General features: G+C 41.3%; 2 protein-coding genes across 10 annotated transcripts; one reads left to right on the top strand and one right to left on the bottom strand.

Moving 5' to 3' along the window:
* Positions 1-923: 923 nt before the first annotated feature.
* Positions 924-11,085, bottom strand: tespa1 (thymocyte expressed, positive selection associated 1). Of its 4 annotated transcripts, none has more exons than XR_002062242.2 (12): positions 10,812-11,085; positions 9,767-9,949; positions 9,436-9,478; positions 8,490-8,530; positions 7,786-7,839; positions 6,068-6,107; positions 5,735-5,782; positions 5,532-5,627; positions 5,155-5,363; positions 3,976-5,025; positions 3,110-3,197; positions 924-1,447 (listed from the first exon to the last, which is right to left on the bottom strand). XR_002062242.2 is itself a non-coding variant. In XM_025906992.1 (12 exons), exons 2-12 carry the CDS (start codon positions 9,903-9,905, stop codon positions 1,356-1,358), a joined length of 2,016 nt encoding a protein of 671 aa, XP_025762777.1. In that variant the 5' UTR covers positions 9,906-9,949; positions 10,812-11,084; the 3' UTR covers positions 924-1,355. The 4 variants fall into 4 exon arrangements, 3 of the variants coding, with proteins under 3 accessions (XP_025762777.1, XP_019214910.1, XP_013130941.1); XM_025906992.1 differs by having other exon boundaries at positions 3,860-5,025; positions 10,812-11,084; XM_019359365.2 differs by having other exon boundaries at positions 3,860-5,025; positions 5,735-5,779; positions 10,812-11,083.
* A 3,016-nt stretch (positions 11,086-14,101) lies between these two features.
* sp1 (sp1 transcription factor) lies at positions 14,102-24,237 on the top strand. 6 transcript variants are annotated; one of them, XM_013275480.3, is made up of 6 exons: positions 14,102-14,260; positions 14,880-14,953; positions 16,611-18,006; positions 19,923-20,064; positions 20,331-20,521; positions 22,328-24,237. In XM_013275480.3, exons 1-6 carry the CDS (start codon positions 14,254-14,256, stop codon positions 22,639-22,641), a joined length of 2,124 nt encoding a protein of 707 aa, XP_013130934.1. In that variant the 5' UTR covers positions 14,102-14,253; the 3' UTR covers positions 22,642-24,237. The 6 variants fall into 6 exon arrangements, with proteins under 6 accessions (XP_013130934.1, XP_019214905.1, XP_019214906.1 ...); XM_019359360.2 differs by having other exon boundaries at positions 20,328-20,521; XM_019359361.1 differs by having other exon boundaries at positions 14,240-14,316; positions 20,328-20,521.
* The last annotated feature ends 937 nt before the right edge of the window (positions 24,238-25,174 follow it).

The following is a 25,174-nucleotide window of genomic DNA, read 5'->3' as shown; positions in this document are numbered from 1 at the left end:
CTTTTTTAAGGTAACTTTGGTGTTAAATTAGGGAGTTGAAAATTGTTTTATTTAATGAAATGTTTCACATTGCTGTATCCTGTTTCCATGGAAATAAAAGCATGTCACTGGGTCTTCAGTTCTTCAGAGGGGTGAAATAGTTTTACTATAAGATTCAGCAAAGGCAGCTTCTCATTTACTGATGATGTGCCAAACTAGCCTCCGTGCTGGCGTTACATCAGTGTGTTACGTAGTGACATAGATTAGTCAGAAAACTATTATGTTTCAGAATGACTACTTTTGGCATGTAGGCAAACCTTTTATAACTTTCCAAACAGTTTACACACAAACAAAGCTAAGCAACCCCCAAAACAGTGTTAGAGGCTCTTACATTTAAAACCCCCAAATTAAAGCTGACTGTCTCTGCTGCACTGTGCTCTGAATGTTTGGCCATGTTATATAAAAAATTATTTATAATATTTTGGAAACTCCGTTATGAATTGCCCTCATGTAGTTTCATGATGTGTCACAGTCTAATTTCTCACGCTTTACGTTAAGAAGTTTGCAAATTCATTTCTGCTGAGATAAAGACACGGCTATGTGTTGGCAGAAAAAGGAAGCGGTACAGTGAGTTTTATAGTAAATGTTTGTTCTTCTCAACATTAAACTCATTCTCGTGTGTTAAGCTTTCAACATCACAGACCAGACAAAGCCATCATGTCATGTGGACTTCCAAAAGTATTAAAACAATGCCCTTCATTTTCCTATGTTTTTCTGTTGATGTGACTGATAAGTTTCCACATAAAAGCTGATGACTGGCTTCCAGAGTATGCTCTGTAACTGCCTGTTGTGTCACTTCACCTTGCCTTACTGTAGCTGTTAGTTGGTAAAATCCTGTGAAGTCATTTAATAAAAGAATTTTTTGCACTACTCAAGAAAACATCTGTCGCTCAATGCAGGATGGATTTTATTCACGCTGACATTGAATTCAAGGTGCATGAAACTAATGGTGATGCTGAAATTAAACTTGTAATACTCCTCTGCTGTGATACAAAAACAATAAATGGAAGTAAAATGTTAGCTCCACAGGAATGCAGCCTTTCACCTGTATTATGACTAGATTGCAATTTAAATAAAATATTTTCCACTGTCTACTTATTAACAATACAATAATCTCTGTTAAATATGAGCACAATGGAAAAACTTAATACTTTGTTCAAAAATATTCTCACTGGAAAAAAACTCTAAAATCGTGAAATGAGCAAGTCTTACAGTACGATGATTTTATTTTGATAGAAAGTCCTCGCCAGAGTTTCACAAACTCTGATTCAGTGAAGGCAAGCACTGCCGTACATGCTGTTGGCATGAGCTTTCTGTCATCTGCTGTGTCTGTCTGATGAGGGGCTGACTTCTTCGTCCGCGTAGCCGCTGCTGTCCGACTGCATACTGTCACCGCGGACCACTTCACCTATACGAGGGCGCAAACACAGTCAGATATCCTCTCCAAACTCTGGGAAGTGCAGCACAAGTGCAGCAGCACACTGACCTAAATAGGCACAGAAACGCACACCTGCAGAGCTACTTGTGTACACATCTGTCAAGCTCTCATGTGATGCTGAATTCATATTCATGCTCAAACATACACGCACCAGCCACATTAGCAGGTACGACCACTCATTAACACAATTATCTAATCGACTAATCACATGGCTGCAAGTCAGGCATGTTCATGTTCAGACATGATCAAGATGACCTAGTGAAGTTCAAACTGAGCATCAGAATGGGAAAGAAAGGCGATTTAGATTAAGTGACATGGAGCGTGGCGTAGTTGTTGGTGCCAGATGGGCTGCTCTTTGCATTTCTAAGGTTTATAGAGAATGGTGCAAAAAAAACCAGTGAGCAGCAATTATCTGGGTGAAAAATTCCTTATGGATGTCAGAGAATAGCTAGACTGCTTTGGGCTGACATAAAGTCAGCAGTAACTCAAATGACAACTCGTTACAACCAAGCCTTGCAGAAGAGCATCTCTGAACACACAACACATTGGACATTGAAGCACTGAGCCGTCCTATGGTGTGGTCAGATTCTGATGTAAACAACATGAAACCACGGCTCCATCCTGCCTTGCATCAGTGGTTTAGACCTGTGGTGGTGTAATGGTGTGGGTGATATTTTCTTGGCACACTTTGGGCCCCTTAGTATGAACTAAGCATTGTTTGCTCCTGACAATCCTTTTATAACTCCAACGTACCCATCTACTGATGGCTGCTTCCACCACCACGTCACAAAGCTCAATTCGCTGTACTGAAATGACCTCCACACACACCTGATCTCAGTGAAACACAGCATTTTGGGATGGTAAATGGCCTGTATTTGTATAGCGCTTTACTAGTCCCTAAGGACCCCAAAGCGCTTTACACATCCAGTCACCCACCCATTCACACACTGGTGATGGCAAGCTACATTGTAGCCACAGCCACCCTGGGGCGCACTGACAGAGGCGAGGCTGCCGGACACTGGCGCCACCGGGCCCTCTGACCACCACCAGTAGGCAACGGGTGAAGTGTCTTGCCCAAGGACACAATGACCGAAGCTGTCCAAGCCAGGGCTCGAACCGGCAACCTTCCGATTAGAAGGCAAACTCCTAACTCTTGAGCCACGATCGCCCCCCATTGTACCTTGAATGGGAGATTCCCATCACAGATGTGCGCAGTACTGTCATTTCAATATAGACAAAATGTCTGAGGCAGACTTTCAGCACCTTACTGAATCTGTGAAGAATTAAGGCAGTTCTCAAGGCAAAAGGGGGTCCAACCCAGCACTAGCAGTGTATATTTTTATACCTGGGTTTGCCCGAATTACTCAGTTCCTCATTTGACCTCAATACAAGACCTACGATAAGCTCAAAGTTTATTCACATGTAGCTGAGCAGTGTTACATGGCAACACCCTTTGACTTCACACATTTAACTGTTATAACTGTGTGCATCTTTTTTTTTTTCGTCAGCAATTTTATGACCACTGCTAACTGCAAACAGCTATTTTAAAACTGCAACAAGTCAAATTCCCATAAACTGTGTTCACAAAATAAAAGTCAAGTTCCTCAAATGAGATGTAAGCACACAGGGTACCTTTGTATTGATGGTCTTTTGAAAATGGTGAGGTTGTAGTTCTTGGACTTTCTGACTGTCCCAAGTCTTCTTCTCCTGCACTATGCACCTAAAACGACAAAGGGAATGCCTGTTTAATAACTGTTTAAAAATAATTTCATGAACAATTACACACAGCAAGAGCTGAACAAGTCATGGATGCATCATGGATGTCTATCACTATACAGTGTTTGAAGCCAAATATAAGTGAACATAAGAGCCTCTTTTGTATCATTTGGTTAGGTTTTCAATACTTCTGATAAATAACATCGTTATTTAGCCTGTTTGTTGTTTTTTTTACATAACAAACAAAAATCAATGATCAAAATCCTTTTGAAAGAGAAAAAATGTAAGCACAAGACATATTCCTAATGTAGGCTGTATTCTGGGTCAAAGTGAGCAACACAAAACACCCACGTATTATGATTCATAAATGGCTCATAGCCAATACCAAACATTATCAGAGGAGGAAAGAACATATGGAATATTTGAAGGTGAGATTGCTTTTGAGTAATTATTTTATCATTTTGTTATATCCATTTATACCCTTTTCATCATGTTCTAGCATGATTATGATAACTTGAGCCTCTTTGGAGGATGTTTACTGAATCAGTTTGCGATGTACTCAGTTTGCTTTCGTTTAATGAAAGTCAGCCAAGCATTGTTACACTCTTTTCAAATGGTAGTGCTGAGATAACAAGCAACATGAAGCCTATTGTAAAACTACTGTACCTCTTCCAGCTCAAAGGAATTAACCTGCTGAAGGTTACTGGAGAGCTTGCCCAGGCTCTGATGCATCAGAGGATAAAGATACTGTCCTTGCTTCTCTGAAGGAGACTTTTTCTCACCATATAAACCATGCGAAGCATGACTGGAATCTGATGTTTTCAAAGAAGAACAAGGCACATCATCGCCTTCCCAGCCAGTCACAGTTATGCAGTAATGAGTGTTACCACTGGGTTCCGAGACAGGAAGTGATCTAGATGCATCCCCCCGCGTGGCCTCACCTGAAGAGGCAACGTCGTCTGTGTGTGGATTCAGGTTAGACTTTGTCACAGAGGCTTGTAGACTGACTTTGTGTGATATAGAACAGGATTTATCTGTGCTTTCTCTCTCTGAGGGAGTCAAACTGTCTGGACTGTGTGTCCTTTGACTGCAAAAAGGTGCCCGGTGTACACTCTCGACTATCTGGGGGCAAATTAAATCGTATGTAACCTTGGCAACAGGCTTTAGTTCAGCTGTCCTTTTGTTACTTTGTGTCAAACATGAGTCTGGCTCTGGCTGACAGGAAAGTGATTCGGAGTTGGTTTCTATGACAGTTTCTTCTGATAATGATGACGCAACAGATGTTCTTACACTCTGAGTCATGGAGTCATTTTCACCAGAGTCAACATCCTTTGGCTGCTTATTATCATCCCCCATTTCCGTTTCACAGGTTTTATTTCTGTCCTCGAGAATCTCCCTGTCCATCGTTGACTGTTGAGTTTCCAGCCCATTTTCACCGTCTGCGATCTGGTTAACATCCATAGCTGAATTATTGCTATTACATTCCTCCAAATCCAGCTTCTTGTTAACTCCACTCTTGTTTTTCCACACTATATCCACAACTTCTGGGAGGCTGGACCTTTTCCTGGGTGAAGGCTGTGGAGAGGTGGAGTCAGACCCCCGGGGAGAGCCCGTGTAGAGACACATCTTATTGACAGTGTCCTTCAGCCTCTCCACCGGAGAGCGTGGCTCACTTCGAATGCTGCTTCTGAATCGTTCGATCCTCTGCACAGGGGAAGAGAAGGTAAACTCCGGTGTGGACAGTTTCTGGAGAGGAGTGCGGGACACGTGGGAGTACAGGGAATAGAAAGCGTTGGCCATTGCTGTCAGCACTTGAACCTGTCTGAAACGACCTATGGGAATAAAGAGACTTATATAAATGGATATAATTTACCTTATCACAGATCAAATCATATACAGATTACAGCTACAGAAGTCAAAGCAAGATAACCTACAGAAGAACTACAACTAGATAGTCTTACTAGCAAGAGAGAGGCTGGGGTCTTCTTCTCTTATCCGCCGTATCTGTGAGTCTAGGAAGAGTCGGAAGTTGATGCCCTGAGCCTGAGAAGGAAAGGTGAAGAAGCGAGGAGGGATGCGAACAGTAACCTGTGGCTCCTCACAGCCAAAACCCAGCTCATACAAAGTCTCCTCTGCATCCTCTGAACACAACTCGAGGACATCTGATATACTAGTGTAAGAAAAAAGGAGAGAAAATGTTGTATTACAGCTAATGTTTTACAAAGCCATCAAAGATGCAACCACTATAGTGAATAATATGTTAGAAATAGTGTATACCATGTCATCTGAAAACCATTTTTGAAAATTTGGCGAATAATAAATCCTTTAAAAGACTCACGTCGATGTACTTTTCCAGGTTGAGGCGGAGAAGCAGCTGGAAGTTATGCTGTGGCCCAAGTTCATTGATGGCAAACATAGTCCTTGACGTGGGGTGCTGAACATAAGACGTGTCAGATGTTAGACTGCATCCAACCCGGATGTTAAAGCCTTTATTTATGTGTTTTCTGTTTAATCTGACGTGTGGAAGAGTTGCTCACTGACCTGGTGAGCCTGCTCTTTTGTCTGAAGGACGGCTGTCGCGCCAAGCTTCTTGGTCACCACACAGTGAAACAAAATTATAAATAAATAACATTAGATCATTTATTTAAGTTTCTTTAGCACTGATTTTGTAAAATTATAAAGTCACATGATGGACTACAATCACACAGCAAGCTTCATCTATTACAACTGAATTATTAAATGAGAAATGCCTTTAGTATAGTGTAAAGATCACCTATGCTATATGCCTATGACTACCAGTTCTTTACTAAATATTTGTTGTTTCCTGTTTTACTGCTACTGCCATAACTACATGCTTACATGCTGACTACTCACCCAGGCTCAGGTGTAACATCTCCACCTTCTACCACAGAAGCTGAAACAAGGAAGCCATGTTAAAATAAATTACAACACTTCTAGTTTCGACAGCTTCCCCAGGCACAATACCACAGGGTTGCTCAAGGAAGAAATTCACTTATCAGGACAGACAAAACGCTACAGAGGATATAAAGTTGCAGATATATTTCTATGATGTGAGTAAATGTAGAAAATCCCCTTCGGCGCTACTCTTCCTTCATTTAATGCAATGCTTCCTGCAAAGGGACAATCAAGCAACAACAGATTAATAACTTCTGTTAATTAATGGCTGTGTAAATGAAGAGTGAGCTTTCTTTGTTTGACAGCTTAAACCTTTAACAACTTTGTACTTTGAACACTGTTTGACTTCAGTTATGTGAAACAATATTTTAGTAAGAGACATGGAAAATATGTGAGTTAGTTTTTGGTATTTTTGTTGAATTATCTGTTTAATATTAGAAGGAATTTTGTTAGGTACACAATCGAATTGACTTATCAGTCAATCGCATATAAGCAACTCCATAAATTTAGGCATGTGGATATGGTCAAAACAACCTGCTGCAGTTCAAACTGAGCAGAATGGGGATGATTTACGTGATTTTGAATGTAACATGGTTGTTGGGGGCAGACAAGTCTCCACAGTTACCATATCTCAATCCAATAATAGCAACTTTGTGTTTTAGTGAAACAGAAGATTTGTATCACAGATTTACAACCAGCAAATCTGTAGCAACTGATGAAAAACTGCTGAAAAAATAGGCCAAAATATCTGAAGAATGTTTCAGACCCCTTGTTCAGTCTATGCAACAAGTCTTAAAACCTGTGACCTTTGCTTACAATCCACTAAGCTGATTGTTCCAGGGTCCGAATATCCGCTAGGTGATAATTAATGTTGTGGCGTAACCCCTACAATAACAATCATATAACAGTTTTTTCATATATGATCTCCATGTGATCCTTAAAAATCTGCACATATGTAAAGTTGTATTTTGTTTAAATAAGTGTTCCCATTCATGACATAATATAAGAGTTATAAACAAAATAGCTTTCAAGCCTAAACCCAGCTTTCTAAAAAAACGTCCTCATGGCACTGCACAACACTGGGTGTGTCACTGACAACAGAGATTTAAAAACATCAGGATGCACAGTCAAGTCTCCTATAGTAATATGTTCTGCTCTATTATTAGTCTTTTACAAGGGTAAGCATTTATTACGTCGTGTGTACAGAGAACACATAAAGGTTAGATTAAGGGCTTGACTAATCTTCAGATGAATGTGAGAAAGGTAGTGGTTATGGCTAAGTCTTCAGGAAATTAATGCAAAACTATTCTCAAGAAATATCTGGGGTGGCCATTATCTGCAGTTTCCTTTTTCCTTTAACAGGAATTAATATGTTAGATGCATTCACGTGAAGACAAATACTCAGTTTGAATTAGAAGAGTTAGCAGAGAGAGCAAGGGGCAGGACCTATGACCCCTCCAGTCAATCAATGTGAATTATCCAGAAACACTCCTTTGCTATTCTCACACCGGCTCAGTGGCACATCGCACACTCTTTGTACTAGGGAGCTGACACAGAGAGCTAACCCCAGGCAAAAATCAATGTAATTCCTAAAATTCCTTTAGGAAAACACTAAGTATGCATGCAGTCATGTAGATTTGTCTGCCCACGCATGAACATATACAGCGTATGCTTACCATCTGCTCCAAGTTTTAGGTCATCAGCAAAGTTACCAGCTTGGAGCACAGACTCTGAAGACAGGAGAAAGTCACAGATATGAATCATGAGATGAGAAATACTTTTAAAATTTAAAAAAAAACTGTAATGTAGACTTCCTCCATGTACATTATTATGAATGTAGCAAATATGAGGAACTTTTATTTTACCTCACCGTTTCCTTTTTGTGCAGATTAAAACTTAAAATTGCCTACTGCATTTCAAAAGGAGTAAAAAATTTGACTTTTTACTGCACCACAATTTTTTGACAGCTTTAGTTCCTTATCGTACTATGACACACAAAACATCCTGTTGTCCTGCAAACTCGTACGTAATTAGGAGCTGAGCAACCAAAATTGACACACAGGTTTATCTGTGGCCTCTGAAGGTTCTTATCTATATCAGCTATCATGGCGTCATCAGGTTGCCTACCATCCATCTAACAACGGGCTAAAATCACAGACCAAACAATGCTGTCACATGTACTAGTTAAACATAATATGCTCCTTGCGGTTCGTAACTCATTTGAATGAAAAACTGCTCAAATTAGGAACATCGACAACAGAAACATTTGATAACATCAGAATCTGAAACCCTGATAAAAGTATCAGTATGCAGTATTATGAAACATAATACTGCATGCAAATATATTTTAACGATGAGGTTTGTTTCAGCTCCTACTCACCAAAACTCAGCTGACCGCTGTTCTCTGAGCAGGCGTCTGACCTGTAAAACATTCCAATATTTAAAGCATGAACACACGCACTGTGAGATCCAATCAGTGTCATGCTTTTATCAAACGAGTCATTAAGTTTGCATAGATAGGTTCATCTGCAGCACGATACTGCCGGAGCTCGTGAGAGCTGCTTCTTCAATCAACTTACTGTTGGAATCTGTCAACTTCCTCTTGTAGATGTAATAACTCCTTCAAACTAGTCTGGTTATTCTCTCCTATTTGTTTTACTGTACTCTTTTCTGGTGTTACAGGCCATTTCAGTGAAAACGCAGACTATGCAGTAACTCATTGACCACTAAAATGCAACTTCCTTCTTGATAACTGACGTAATGTGAACTAATCTGTCTGTGTTCCTTGCAGCATTTTGATGAAATGATTATTTCCTTCTAGTTATATAATTTTCGCTCCCATAAGGAAATATTACAAAGAGTGAAGCAGCAGAAGTTGTTTGTGAGGTTTAGTTTGTGTGTGATGAAAAATTCTTACGGCTGAAGACATCTATATGTTGATACCATGTATTCTGGCCACGTATTTTAATCATACTCAGTAACAGGTATCTTCTGTGACACTTAACACTGGTTGATCTTCTGCAAACAAGTGTTCCCAAGACAGCAAAAGGTCAGTTCGGAGCATCGGTTTTATAGTTTTAAAGTTTCATTTTAAAATTATTTTTTTCCAATGGAACAATAATAAGTCATCATCAAAGTTGACTTTGGTGAAAAACAATACTGCGGCTGCCTTGCTGCAGCGTCTTCCTGGAACACCTGACTTCAGAGAGTTTCCACTTGCTACACGCCGCTCTTTGTTAACCAGTTTCCAGTGACTGACAACTTGTCCTTCAGTGCTTAAAATATCATCTTACAAGAAAAACAAGCAGTAAAACAAGATGACTTACCCACAACCGAGAAGCCAGTTCTCAATCTTTCCCGTAAGGCATCCTGTGGAAATCACACTTAAGATTATGACTGATCCCCACTGAAGGAACACGTTCATCGTGCTTTTATAAACTGACAGTTAGACGCTTGTTATCATGTACTCCTGTTATTTTTGCTATTTGTCACAACAAATATATTTTTAACCTACTATTTACTCTTTATCCAATAAATGGAGTATCCAGCTACTTAGGTATCTTCAAGTTCAGCTGATCACTTGATGTATGCTGAAGATAGTTAATAATAAACCACCATGGAGGATGATCCCTCCCACGTTCCAGAATCTGCTCTTACCATCAGAGAACACATCATCGTCCGCTATTGAGGCAGATGGGAGCGGGCACAGAGGCCCTTCAGGGTCTTCAAAAGTGACCCACTGACGGCTGCTGTTGATCCAGGCTCGCCGCCTCACTGTGGAGGACGAGCTCTCCATCGCCTCAGTTCACAGGACACCCGGGGGACATGGCTCTGTCAAAGCTGCCAAGGTGCAACGAAAGAGCCGGGGATGAAACACTGAAGCAGCAACATAGTTTTAGGCTTTAATGTTTACTTTAGGAGAATGAACACATTTTACTCTAAAGTCAGTTGTATTCAGGATTTTCAGTGAGTATCCCTTCTCATTAAAATTGAGCCATTTTTGCATAGGGATATTAACAGCCGCTTCCTTATCAGTAGTGTTTCTAAGACATCTGTGCATAGATTATACTTAATATTGCAGTAAAAATGAGGTGGCTACACGCAAATCAATCTAGCTATGACATTAAGTTCAGAGACTATACTGCTTAAAGCTCATCAAAGTCAGACAAACAGTTCAGATGAAATATTGTACCTCCAGGACAGCTGGAGACAAGATAACAGACACAATATAAAACATGTACAGATAAATATTCATAAAAATTTGGTATGTTATGGTTAAATGCTCATGAAGCGCATTTACCAGAGCAAACAACATATAAACATACGGATAATAGAAAATGATACAAGGTGGCTTCTAGTTGCCTTCAGTATGACTAACTGACAGTTCACTCTAAATCCCTTCAAAGTAAAAGCAGTCATTATTCATTAAAAGTCGTAATTTACTTTAATATGTAAGGGAAACCAAGTGTAGTCTAGATAAGACTAGTCTAGATTATCGATGAGGTGTAAACCATTAAATATATATGATTATACTAATTAAGAATAATTATTTACTTACTTTAAAATACAGCACACAGGAGCCGTTGGATGCTATGTTCTCGATAATAAGACGGAGTAAGATTTTCTCCATCCAGCTACAGCGAAGCGACTACATGCTGCCTTTAGAGCTCAATCAATGCTGATAACCGAAAAGCAGCCTTACCTTCATCGGCGCAGGTTTCAGTTCTGTATCAGAGGCGCTCTTTGTCTCGTTTCCTGTATGTGTCGGCTTAAATACGAGCAACTTCATCTGCAATCTTTACAAAACTCTCAAACTGCATCCAGCAGGCTCCCGTTTATTAACGACCGCTCGACGATTCTGGTGATTTCCTTTCGAAAGCAGTCAGTTATAGGTCGGGCTGAATATGCGCGGATCTTGGCGGTGAAGCGGTTTGAGAAGCCTTTGTAGGAAGTAACTTTGCATCTCGTCTGAAATACAAAAGTTTTATCAGCGTGGGATGCAGCTGCTGCACATCCTGCAGAAACAAAAACACACTCAGACAGGTCTGTGGAAATGTCAGAGGCAAAGGTGATAGTGCGACACGAGTGATTTGAATGCAAATCATATGATAGGCAAATAGTGCGTGTTTTTTGCACCTCTCCTGTGATATTTGAATTTTTAAAAACAAATAAACATTATTTTTGCGTCCAGTGGCCCACAATCATCTTCTTCAGTCGTTTTACTGTGAGGTGTGTAGTTGTTAACTGCAGCTGGGAAACTTTGCTTAAAAAGAGCAATGAGTCGCTGATAATCGTAAATATGTAATTAAAAAATGGAAAAAAAGAAAGAAAAAGGAGATTTTCTCGTATCTTAGTGTATCATGAAGACACCAAAGAAGTGTAGACTTGCTAATGCCGTGGGAGTACAGAGGCCATTTGTAGCCATCACTCCAACATCCCAGTGCAGTGTGCCACTTAATGCCAGTCTGACATTTTAGCATAATTTTTTGCACTGACTGATAAATGTGATGTATCCTTACAAATTTGACTAAAGTGACAATCTCTAACTATAGTGCCGATCCTCCTGACGGGTTTGATTCATCTACTCCTTAGGCCCAGGTCTTCTCCAGAGGCCTGGGAGTCTGAGGGTCCTGCACAGTATCTTAGGTACTCCTGGGACTGCACCCCACTGGACAGAGATGCTCATATATATATTAGAAGGAGCTAACATCAGAAATCCTACCAGCGGCTAGAAAAAGATGACTTACAGGATAGCACAGAGGCTCAGATCATGGCAGCACATGAACAGGTCCTAAGCACCATAAAGGACAGGACTCTACCACAGCTGACAGAACCCAAACTGCAGACTGTGCAAAGGCGCCCCAGAGACTATCCAACACATAGTAACAGGATGCAAGATACAAGCTTGGACTGCATACCCTGAGAGACATAACCAAGTGGCTGTGATAGTGTACTGGAACATCTGTGTTGCATATGGAAGAGAAGAAGAACAGCAAGGTCCTAAGTTTCCTGTGAGACTTCTGAGTTCCAGACCGACAAGCAGCTGCGGGTCAACCAATCAGACATAGTGATGGCTGTGGTAATCCCAGCAGACAGCAACATCAGGAAGGAGCACAAGGAGACAGAGAACTACCAGAAGCTGAAGGAACAACTGGAGCAGATGTGGAGGTAAAGTCCAAAGTAGTCATAGTGGTAAGAGGAGCTGTAAGAAGCTGTAACCCTGAAATTGGAAGAGTGGCTCCTGCAGATTCCTCGCACAACATCAGAGGTCTCTTGTCAGAAGAGTGCAGTCCTGGGATTTAGAGTATTCAGAAATCAGGACTCTCCGTGCAGTAAAGTACAAAAAATGGGAAAAAACTGTAATTTAATGAAGCCAGTAAAGATACAAATGACTTGAACTCAGTTCTGCCCAGTATTTATTTTATTTTATTATAACCTTAAAATGAATTGCCCACCTCTGATTTAGGCTATTTATTAATCAACATTTGTCACCTGATTAATAAGTAACATTTTTATTTTATTATTCTTACTTTTTAATAATCACCTATAGGTAAAAAGCTGTAAAAGTTATGTTTTAAATAAATGTTAACATTTTCCACTATGATGCATATCTAGTATTTCCCTTTAAATATTCACAAAAAATCACTTAATATAACTGTGTTAATTAAAAAAACACATTTACAAGTTTTTCAGATATTTTGCATGTAGGCTGTAGTTTTATTTATCTGTTGTAAGGACGTGGGTATACAGGACAGTACTGTATTTTATGAAATGCTGTAGTGATGTCACTTTCCGGGCTAATACTGGACAAAAAGCTGATGTTATGATTGTCTTCATAGTAAAGTATATGATGAAAAGCATCTACTGAGCGTGCTTTAACAGTGCCATATTACTGCATTTATTTCCAGACTACCTGAATGCTTGAATTAGTGCTGCTAGATCAGTTCAGAGTGTGGTGGTGTCATGCATGCATCAATGTGTGGCGGTATTCATGTATTCATGTCTGTGTCGAATTGAAGAAGTATCAGTGATGGAGTTCATACAGAGGTGGGTGGCTGCAGGCCTGGCCTGGGGATGGGCTCCACCCTCTCTCTCCTGTTTACACGGGCACATGTGCTGCCGTATTGACAGCCCCCTCACGAATCCTAATAATACAAGCCCTCCCACAGGCGAGCCATTTTCTCCTCCCCGCGCGGTTCATAGCCAGTGTGTGCGTGTGATGGGGGAATCTTCACCGCCACCCTGGCCAACTCCTCCCGCCTCCTTGCCGTTTCCCGACCCACCGGGCGCCACCAGGGAGTGGCCAGTGGCCACGGAGGCAAGACTTAAATACCCATGCGGCCTTCCTCCTTCCCCACCTCCGTTTTCAAACCAAGACACGAGCCTTAATGTCTCAGATGGACAATACAGGCTCAAATGTCTGACAGAATAAAGGCGATCGCCCATATTCCGAGAACTGTTTACTCATGGCGTCTTTTAAGCGGAAAAAGATAACCAAACGTCAATCATACTCAGGGATACAACCTACCGTGCTTGGTTCCGCCCAGTCTTTTGCCTCTAGTCCAATTACGTTGGCCGACTGATACTCGTTGGCAGAAACGCCCTTCTCCATTGGAGAAAAGAAGCGATTGCTCAAAAGAAGCTCTTAGAAGGGTGCGCTTCTTTTATTCATGGGAACAGTGCGATAGTGCAGTGAACAGGGGGTGAGTTTAATTTTTAATATAACAAAACGCCCATTGTTGAATATATGGATACCTATTTCGACTGGGAGATTTTTCCACTCGTATTCTTGTATTTTTGATATTAGATAAATACCTTCTACCGAAGAACATTGTACTAAGAACTAAAAGGAATAATAATTAGGTTCTAGAAGTTTGAATTAAACGTAACTGGAATTGGACTTGAGCTGTATAGGGGAGCTACTTTCATTTAATAACTTCCTTGTCATTACTTCCTCTGATAAGCCTGTTAAAAACCTATACCGCGTGTTCTCCCCGACGTGGGCAGGCTGCCGGGTTCCTAAATCTAACGCACCCACCGTTCTCCTTCAAAGAAGGGGGGGGGGGGGGCGTCAAGTTAGTGTGAAGTTGTGAAAAGTTGTCAAGCAGAAAAAAGAGCAGCGAAACTCCTCCCGTCTTCAAATTATGAGCAGTAAGTGAACTTTTTAAAACTCACTGGCATGTTGTGGACGAACCGATAACTGAACAGTAAGGAGTAGAGTGGCAGTACGTTGTTTTCAATGTGTTCCGTGTCGTAAATGTGGCGTGTGCCGATAACTAAATGCCGAGTTGTTGTTTTTTTTTTTTTAAAAGTGACCAACTAAGGTTACAAACCCGCTAATTTTTAATACACGGCTAACAACAATTAACCAACTGGTCACAAGTAACTTTACTTTTGGACTTAAATTAATAGGTAAGCAGACAGTATCACTTAACTCTGTGCAACTGATGTGAGCTCGCTGGCTAGTTGTACTTACAGCGGTGGCTGAAAACATTTCGTTCACTTCAGCTCATACTTTACACCACTTGTGAGTTCACGTTAGCTTAGCATGTAGCTGGCCCTGTGAGCACTTAGATTTTCTTGCACTTCTTGTCTGAATCGCCTCACAGCGGCTCCGAAAAACACCCTTTTTATTGTGTTCGTGGCCTGTGCTGTTCCGTGTGTTCCGTCCTTTTTATTACACCCAGTAGTAAGTTTCGATGTGTGATGTATTTTTTTCTTGTGAAGTGTTTTAAGGAGATGTACTCTTACAAAAACTCTTCTTCCGCAGATCAGCAGCAGGGTGAAATGGCCGCTGTGGAGAGCGGTGGAGGCTTCAGTCAAAAGCGAAACGCAAATTCACAAGTAGGTTACGGGACACATCCACTGGAGATACTGCCAGACTGAACTCATGTGCACTTCCCATCTGTTTGATCGCTTCTATGGCTCGTTTGTGTCGGGGTCTGTGAGGGTTGTTGATTTTCTCCCCAGAGCACATGTTACCGGGGTGGGGAATGGGCAGGTAAAAGTCGCCCACACGGGGTGTTCCCGTTAAACCCGGCACTTCGTGTGTATTTCGCTCGGCCCATTTGGCTGGCCTTGGAGGGGGTGGCTAGCGGAGTGAGTCAGTTTATAGGGCAAACTAAAAGTGTGGGAGGGAGATGGGTGGGTTTGGGGGGAGGGGAAGCCAAGCCCGCCGCAACTCCACAAAAATGTGGTCCCTCCCATACCCCCCTGCCCACACCCCCTCACCTATCTCTCTTTGATGCCCACTCCCCTGGAAAGAGCAAGAAAGTGGGTTTAATATTATTAATAAAGTTCTTGTTAGTAGAGTGTGTATTTCTGACATTCAGAAAAGAAATCCCTCTTCTTCTTTTTATATTAATCTACCACATCACTAGCATTTTTAAATCAGAAAATTAATTTGGAAAATAATATTTTTAAAGAGACATTTTAAACCATTTAAACTTGTATTGTAAATGCTTTGAATTATGTGCAAGGAAGGAAAAAAAATAAACTCTAAAAATTCACCCTGTAATTTGTCATTTTCAAAGTGGGACAATATTTACATTTTAATGTGTTACTGGGCTTTCCAAACCAGGCTACACTTCCTCTTGTTTAGGGGATGCCACAGGGAATTATCTACCACCATCTCAGCCCATCTTTAACATCGTCATCCTCTACCAACCCTCTGTATGTCCTCCTTCACTAAATCCATGAAATCTTCTCTGTGGTCTTCCTCTTTTCCTCCTGCCTGGCAGCTCAGTTTTCAACATCCTTTGTCCAATATATAAATTTTCCGTCCTCTGTGCTTGTCCGCCACCTCAGCCTCGTCTCTCTAACGTTCTCTCTCACTTCACATGGCTTTCCCCCAATATTATTTCTAAACCCATCCCTACTGGTCACGCCCAACGAAACTTGAAAGCTGTGTGCACACTGGAAGTGATTCGCAGTGACCGGATGACTAGAAACCACAGAAAGTGGATGATATTCCACGGGTTCAGGTGACTATGAGCGAAATAACCGCAAGCGATAGGAAGTGGGTGGGACCTGAGGTAACCAACGGACAAGACTACAAGTGAAAGTGAAGAATACGGCTGATTGGCACATGACCTGATGGTAAATACGTTAGAGAGTTACCTAGGCAACAGTAGCATGGAATGTCCACAAGCGACCAGCCGTCCACTTTAAAGCAGTGACAATCGATTGACTTCCAGGGTGTATGCAGCTCTGCCACGTCCAGTTCCATCTTCTGCCTTTGAGTTAGTGGCACCATCTTCACTCTTGCTGCCATCCTTCTGTCACAAACCACCCCAGACACTCACCTCCACCTGCTCCACCCTGCCTGCACTCTCTTCTTCACCTAAACTTTATTATATAGGTGAATTCTTTCAATCACATGCAAGTATCCAGCTTTACTTGAACATCCTGATATTTTGACAGCTGTTACTTTTTTGTAACTCTACATTGCATTTCATATATTTCTACTTTCTAAAAGCTCCTTCATTTATTCTTTTTCCAGGACTCACAGCAGCCATCACCACTCGCCTTGTTGGCAGCCACATGCAGTCGCATTGACACCCCGGGAGAGAACGATTCCCCTGCCGACCAGCACCAACAGAATCAGCAGCAGCAACTGGACCTAAACCAGGCTGTTTTTACCTCCAGTGCCAATAGCTGGCAGGTAAACCCTCTCAGTGTTCAAGCATCCTCAGGCTCCAACACAGTCACCACAGATTCCTCAGGAGTGATGTCAGGAGGAGACCTCATCAAGAACAGACAGGTGCTGTCGCCCGCTGCAAGCTCTCAGAGTCAGCAGCAGCAACAACAGCCCTTTGTAGTTGCTCAGGCGCCGTCAATGCAGGGTCAGCAGGTCCTTACCACTATATCAGGTGTGATGCCCAACATCCAGTACCAGGTCATTCCACAGTTTCAGACAGTGGATGGCCAGACGCTGCATTTTACACATGCTCAGCAGGAGTCTGCTGTGCCTGCCACAGCAGGACCAGGCCAACAGTTTCAGATAGTGTCTTCTCCCAATGGCCAACAGATCATAGCTGCGAGTAACAGAGCCGGTGCAGCAGGAAACATCATAACCATGCCCAGTCTCATTCAGGGAGCCATACCCATACAAAACATAAGTTTAGGCAATGGTTTGTTACAAAACCAGCCCCAGTTCCTGGCAAATATGCCCATGTCTCTTAATGGAAACATCACTTTGTTACCCGTCACTGCTGGTGCTGCAGGGGGGGATACCAATGGTGGAGGAGAAGCAGGGGGAAACCAACTCATGCAGCAGCAGCAACAACAGCCAGTGTCTTCCAACAGCGAGGCCGGCTACATGACAAGTGCTTCCACTGTCACTACACAAACCTCCTCTTCTTATGGAGTTACTCAAAAGCAGAACAGCAATGGAGCTGTGACAGGGACCTTTCAGCAAAACATGGCCTCTTCTCTGGGTGTCCCAATACAGCCAGACAACAGAGACAGGGGGCAGCCACAGCAAATCCTCATTCAGCCTCAGCAGGTTATCCAAGGTGGAGCGCAACTCCAAACCATCCAGGCCGGTACCGTTGCAGCCACAGGCGGTCAAGTGTTTACACCAACACTTAGCCAGGAAGGGCTTCAAAATCTTCAAATCATGCCAAACACAGGGGCCATCCTGCTGCGCACTGTAGCCCCCAACGGCCAGGTGACCTGGCAGACCATTCAGATCCAGAATCCGACGGGAGCGCAGATCACGCTGGCACCCGTGCAGTCCCTTCCCCAGCTCGGCCAGACTCAGGGAACAGCTGCAGCTGGAGGAGTACCTGTCAACACCGTGCAGATCCCAGGCATCCAGACCATAAATCTTAACAGCCTCGGGGGGTCTGGGCTGCAGATGCACCAGCTGCCCATCACCATCGCCAGCACAGCAGGTCAGCCAGTGGCCTGATTTTCATTAATTGTTAATATTCAGCGTTAAAATACATGCATAATATTTTCATCTATTATAACATACAGGTTACTATATCAGCAGTTGGTGTGTTTAAGACCTGTTGATCTGTTACTGACTTTGATTTGTATTAGATGTTTTTCTTTTTCTTTGGACCATTTAGTTTTCAGAAATAATTTTATATTCTAACTAAACACAAACAACTTTTTGTGTTTAGTTAAGCTGGGCATACACTGTGCGATATTTTTTTTTTTTTTTTTTTCCCAAGTCGCGTTATTCAGCTTCAGCTCAAACTGCACGATTGACTCGGAGGGGTTAGAAGTTTATCGGTCACGATGCAGGGTCTCACACTATACGGCCCGATGCTCTGATGTGGCCTGAGTGCTCACACTGTGCGTCCATAAAAATGAAGGTTATAACAGAAAATCTGTCGCTCGCTCTCCCTCTCTGTCTTTCACTCACACAGACTCACACCACCACCATCAACTTTGCTAAATTGCTAATGAAAAACATTGATCAGGCAGCTGGGATTGAGCAGTGGTGTAGATCCAACTATTTTCACGGTTGTTGTGGTTGTGATAATTTTGTGATGCCACATCGAAAAGACTCAGATGAGCTTTCCAAAGTTCTACAAGTGCCTCCATTGCTTGTGTCCAGATCACACGCTGCACTGCTGTGCTACTCCGTCTTTTTCACCGACATTTATGTGTTTGCGCGTGCGCAGTGTGAGCGGCTGCGGTGACACCCTCACAACGGTTTGAAATCCTCCCGACCAAGCGATTGATGATCGGGAGCTGGTCGTGAGGTGTTAATCGCTTCTCGTTACCTCATGTATACTACACGATGAACGACGCACGATGAAGGCCAAACTCGGGCCGATGAACAAAACGGTCACACGACTGAAAAATCGGCTCAAAATGGGCCAAAAATCGCACAGTGTAAGCCCAGCTTTAGAATTTCCAGTTTAATTGGTAGTTAAAGAACTTGGTGTACATGGTAATTGTAAAGTATGTGACTTGCAGTTGGGTTTAGTAAACAATGGTTACCCTGTAAGATTAGATTTACTTTCTGTTTTTCTTTCCCTCTTTATCTTGTATCTTTGGATTGATTCTTTCACCTCTTACCTAGGAAGTGCACGATACTGGTTGAACCAGTCTGGCTTGTTCAGTGTTTTTCTGACCTCGTTAGGCCACTTCACATGTTTGTGTTCCTGTTAAAGCTTTGTTTCCCCTGTGACCCTACGTACCTCCATGTGCTGGTCTTATTACATGCAATTGTGGGTCAGCCACGACTTCTCTGTTATAGCAAGGGTGTAACTGCACCCCTCCCTTCTTCTTTTTTTTTTTTTCCTTTTTTTTCCAAGTTTGGCCATTGGCAGCTCCTCCCAGTATGTCTGCATGTTTGTTGGGCTAGATGTTATCAAATTCCCCCATTTGTAAGGAATCGCTGAGTCTGTTAACAGTGTTGTGAAATCGTATGCCTCCCAGCAGTTACATTTGCAGCAGGCTTTGTTCAGACTTGTTTTAGTGAATGGCTCATTTTTCTACATCTTACTCTGTCATTAAAGTTACTTAAGCATAATGGATAAACACCAGAGGACTAAAGCTGTCATTGTTACTGAAAATGTAGCTTATTTTTAGATAGTACAACTTTTTTATACTAACATTGGATTAGTACTGTTTGTTTTGGTTTTATGCCAATGAGGAGCTATGAGAAGAAAGAGCATAGCTCTTCAACCCTATGGTTTTTGGATCAGAAATTATAGAGCTGTATTTTAGATCTCTAACATGTAAAAATGTAACTGGTTTAAGCTTTATGACCAGCAGCTGTTTAATGAAACACTAGATAAATTTTGTATGTTATGTCAGACTTTAATATTTTTCTTTTCCATTGCTACAGGAGAGCAGCCATTACAGACAGGTGGAGAAAGTTTGGATGAAAATACAGCTATGGATGAAGAGGATCTAAGCCCACCACCTCAAGGGCGACGTAACCGTAGAGAAGCGTGTACCTGCCCCTTCTGCAAGGATGGAGAAGGACGGTATGTTACAGAGCCCTGTTATGGCAGTCTTCCTGACTAAATGTTATTTTCCTTTTTACATGTATTTATTTATAAATATGTGATCTAATCTTAAATTTTCAGTATGACTTCAATAGTCGGTCATTGTTGTTAGTTATAAAACTGAACTACACAAAAAAGTTGAAGCAAACTTGTTTTTTCACAATCTTTTTAACAGAAAACCATTTGAATATCACTTGTTTTTAATTTCTATCACGCTCATGATTTGTGGTTATTGCATCAAGCAGTGATCCGACTAAAAAGAAGCAGCACATATGCCACATCACTGGCTGCGGGAAGATCTACGGCAAGACATCCCACCTCAGAGCCCACCTTCGCTGGCACACGGGAGAGCGTCCCTTTGTCTGTACCTGGGCTTACTGCGGCAAACGATTTACCCGTTCAGATGAGCTTCAGCGCCATAAGAGAACACACACAGGTATAAGTGATAAGTTCGTTTTTATTTTATAAGTTTAGCTGGTGTATTTTAGTTTCAGGCCCCGTTATTGTGCGGCGTCACTTGTCATGGCTTGCAGGGATGACTGAGTTGAACTGAGCCAACATTGTTTTATTATTAACAACCCTGTTTTCCCAAATGTGTCTGCTGTGGGGAAAGTCCACTTTTATTCTTTAACGCAAAAAGAGTGAAGATTAGAGGAATTCAGTGCAGCCTTTAACTATTCTAGACGTTACCTGAAGATGCACGTGAGAGTGCAGATATCCAACATTGATGCTAGAATACGGCAGGTGTAACAGTCGTGCCTCAAGGTGGCCTATCTCACAAAATGTGCTACAAGTTGGAAGGCACAACTTCAGACACCGATACCCCAAAATGTCCCAGAGTTCACTGTGTGAAAACTGAATAAGCTGATGTGTGATAAAGGCATGTTTGCCACATTAAATGGGGTGTAATTTTACAGTGTACGCCAGCACCAGCCTGCTTGATTGAATGGGTCAGTGTTTACCAGCATCAGTACAGGAGCACAGAGATTCCCAGAACACAGATAGTAACAGGTAGAAAAAGTTGATGTTTCTGGTTTAGACTTCTTTTTATTAGCAAGTATAAATCGTTGCTCACACAGACTGACTCCAATGGATCAACTATTACCATATCTTAGAGCTGGGCGATAGAACGATAACGATATGTATTGCTAAATAACTTTTTCTCGATAGAAAAATTAAACTATTGTGATAGGCCTCATCTCTCTTGTCCTCTTAAAAAAAAAAAAAGAAAAAAAAAGAAAAAAGAACAGCCAATCCAAATTAAGTAGCGCAGAACCGAACCAATCACAGCCGCAGCGTCACGTCACGTGACTTGTTACGTACAGCACAAGTGCCAAGGCGCACATGTGTATTTGTTTTTGCAGCCGTGCAGCCCGGGTAATGAAGGAAATGAGTTTGCCGACTAGAGAAAAATCAACCGAGAGCGTGAGCGAAGGTTACCGAAGAAAAAACAGATGATGGTTCCAATGCCGGAGAGCTTGTCGAACGGAAAGGCCACAGAAGTTCCGTAATGTGAAGGTATTTCGGCTATTTCAAGTCTGACAAAAAACAGAGTAGCGCGCACTGTAAATTGTGCCGAAAGCAAGTCTGGAAATACAATAAACCGGTGCATGCTCAATCTCTGACTGAAAGCGCTAATTCGTCATTCGGCTTTTGTCAGACTAAAGTCACTGTTAAAACTGTTTGAAAAGCTAAGCTATACAACAAGGAGAGATTGAGAATTTCCTTTTAGTTCTCAGTTTATTTGATATTGACAAAAGTTAGTCAATTTTGTCTGTTCTTCTGTAAAACGAACTAAGATTTATTTTTAGAATTAAAATTTTGTTTCTAAGTGGAATTGACAATTTAGTCTGTTTTGTTTGTTCTATTTTGAAACGTAAACGCTTTAGCGGCTGCCTTTTGTGTAGTTTGCAATATTTGCCTTTATTTATCTGAAAAAGTCTCATGTTCCTTAAGTACATCTACCCTGTTGAACTTATTATGGGAAATAAATATTTAAATTACAACAAGCTGCTAATTATTTCACATTTTACTTGTGAGCAACGGCACATTTAAATCTTACAAATATAGTTATTTGGCTTATATCGTGATATATATCGTTATCGCCTGAAATGAAAAAAACATATTGTGATATGAAAAAATCTTATATCGCCCAGCTCTACCATATCTCAAATGGATCATTGACTGTGTAGCAAAAAGTCTGATTTTATCACATGCATTTTTTTTGTTTACCTTTCTTCAGGTGAGAAAAAGTTTGCGTGCACAGAATGTCCCAAACGCTTCATGCGCAGCGACCACCTCTCAAAGCACATCAAGACCCATATGAACAAGAAACCGCCAGCTGTTACCAGCAGCAACGCCGCCACCACTGTCTCAGCTGACGCTGCTTCCCCTGCAGCAGGAACAGAAGCCGGCACCGGAGCAGTTTCAGCAAATGACCAGCACACCATCGTCACCATGGAAACCTTATCTGCCGAGAGCTTGGCTCGATTAGCCAGCAGTGGTATTGGCATGATGCAGGTGGACCTTCACCAAATGAATGGCAGTAGTTTCTAAATCGGTGGAGTAAAGTGGCCTTGGTGGATATTGTATTTGGACATTTGGGGCTTTAAAAAGGGCACCTTACTGCAGATGCAGAAGCTTTTAAAGGCTTCAGGCAGGAGAGGTGGTGACAGATGCAATGCAACAGACACTATAAATTTTGAGGACTGAGGGAGAAATGTTTCCATCTTGTATTTGAGACCTTGGGCATTGAAGGCTCAGTTGGATTAAAATGTTAGGCTAGAAAAATCACCATTTGATTTCCTTAAAATGGGAATGGCATTACACTAACATTTATCACACGTAAAGAACGGTCTTACTTGATAGTGGGATTGCAATAAAACACATAAGTCACCACACTTCATGTTGAATTTGTAGCTTATATTACGCTCTCTTTAATCTTATCTCTTCTTAGCAAAGGGATAAATTCAGCCCCCCCACCCCCATCCCATTGTTTGTTTTTTGTTTGTTTTTTGTTCTTGAAGCTCTGTGCTTTGCCATTTTGCCATCCCTCCTCTCATAGATGCTTCCTTTCCCATCAGACTGGGCTCCTGTCTCACACATGCACCTCAGGCTAACTGACCACATATAAGATGAAAACAATCTTTAGCAGAAAATATTCAGTTCTCAGATTGCAGTGCTGGGAGAACTGGATGTGTTCATAAACAGCAATCTGATTGCCACGGGAATAATATTTAAATGACAGGAGGTGGACCAGGGCATGTACACATGACATCAGAGCCAGAAGCACTAATCAGTGCAGTGTAAGGATATAGTTATCAGAGCACTGAGAGTAACCCCAGCACACTTAAGCCATCATGCTTTGATATCTGTCATCACAAAGCATTTTTTATGTAAATATGTATTTGGTTGTGTAAATGCTGCAGAAATTCTTAGTATAAGCAGGATTATCTTTCATGATTGCCTTTCAGATTTCTAAACCTTTCATGCACAATCAAGTTTAATATTGTTACTCCTACATTTATAAATGTATATGTAGATTAAATGTGTAAACTTCAACCTTTCTGTCATAGAATAATGGATTCTATACAGTCCAGATCTTCCAGTACTTTTTCCTGTGGTACTCTTCTTCCTCCAACACTTTGTCTTGCATTCAGTTCAGTTTCTTTCTTTGGGTTAACTATTGTTTCATCATATCTGCTCAGAGTGATGGATTTTGTATTAATTTCCAGACAGCATAAATATGTAAGCTCAAAACCAAAGGTTCATACTCATTTTATAAACAAAACTTTAAAAAAAAAAGTCTTTGGTCCATAAACTTTCTAATAATTTTTCTATTATAATGCACATGCTAAAGTTGTAACTGGAAAGAGTCCAGCTTGAGGCAAACCTTGAATTATTTTTCCCTTTGTTGTCCAAATAAGATGAAAAATGTACCAGGTCTTGTCATGAAGAGTTGTGCTTCCCTTAACTTTTGAAATGTTTTGTTTCTGCTTTGAGAAACAGCATTTAAAAATTCTTTGCAACTCGAGATTAAGTCAATTGGGCAACAAGTGCTCTTATTTTTTGGCTCATTTTAAACAAGGGATTTTATATTGTTTGTATACAACTACTGCAAATGCCAACAGCTGGATTAAAATAATAAATATACTTTGTCTCATTTTTTTGTATCAGTCCAACACACACACAGTTTGTCAAACTTAAATTTCACTCGGACATAAAGAATTAATGGACCAAAATTTATTTACAGAGAAATTAAAATATTGAACGACAATTAAACCTTTGACTCCCTCTAGTGTTGGAATCACATGTCTACATCATCTGCCTCGGACTTGAGTCTGTTGCAGACTGTAAAGAGAAGTTATTATATTGGATTAGACAGTGAAATTGTGTCTTTGATGGGACTTAAGCCCATCATTAAACCCCTGCACTGAACGATATGTGCTACTTGTCTTCAAAAAGCACCACCATCCTTGCATGTGTTATTTCCAATGTAAACAGGAGATTACTGAAAATCCTTATTAGCATTACAGGGAAACAGTTTTATACATTGCATTAAAAAAGCTGGATATCTATAATGATATGGACTGGGTAATGTGTTAGGAATGAAAGTTTGCTGCATTATTTGATAGAAAAGAAAATTAACAAGCTGCAGAGGGCTCAATACAAAGGCACCCCAAAAATCAAAGTGGAAAAATGATGCAGCAGGGTAGTCCATTTTCCCCACATTTCATTCCAGCAATTCAAAATAGTAATCAGTAGTTTGTAAGGACCCCACGTGTTTATATGTGTGCCTGTCAATGGTCAGAAAATTTGCTGGCTTGATTGATGCATTCATCCTGGAGGAGGTACCTGAGCAACCTCTGTAGGGTCCAGGTTACCTGGACCAGGTATCACCTCATGCTACCAGTAGTGACACAGACCCAAGCCAAAAGCAAAACTGGTGAAAAAACAGCCAGAAAAGATGAGGAGAGGAAAATCTCAGTGGCCTCCAACTTGTGAAACCATTCCTGTTTTGGGGGTTGTGTCATTGTTGCACATCTGGTGACCTGTTATTAATCTCATGAATACCCAAGCTTAGCTGAAA

This window comes from Oreochromis niloticus, linkage group LG5 (assembly GCF_001858045.2).
Source record: "Oreochromis niloticus isolate F11D_XX linkage group LG5, O_niloticus_UMD_NMBU, whole genome shotgun sequence".
Taxonomy (NCBI): domain Eukaryota; kingdom Metazoa; phylum Chordata; class Actinopteri; order Cichliformes; family Cichlidae; genus Oreochromis; species Oreochromis niloticus.
The sequence above is the reverse complement of the archived record's forward strand: the minus strand, read 5'-3'. Positions and strand labels throughout refer to the sequence as shown.

Coding starts and splice junctions, on each gene's coding strand:
- sp1 (XM_019359360.2), top strand. Junction 18,007..19,922: donor CACCATCGCCAGCACAGCAG/GTCAGCCAGTGG, acceptor CCATTGCTACAG/GAGAGCAGCCATTACAGACA. Junction 20,522..22,327: donor CCATAAGAGAACACACACAG/GTATAAGTGATA, acceptor ACCTTTCTTCAG/GTGAGAAAAAGTTTGCGTGC.
- tespa1 (XM_025906992.1), bottom strand. CDS start 9,905: ATGGAGAGCTCGTCCTCCACAGTGAGGCGGCGAGCCTGGATCAACAGC. Junction 7,840..8,489: donor CAGCGGTCAGCTGAGTTTTG/GTGAGTAGGAGC, acceptor TCCTGTCTTCAG/AGTCTGTGCTCCAAGCTGGT. Junction 5,628..5,734: donor CAAAAGAGCAGGCTCACCAG/GTCAGTGAGCAA, acceptor TCTTATGTTCAG/CACCCCACGTCAAGGACTAT.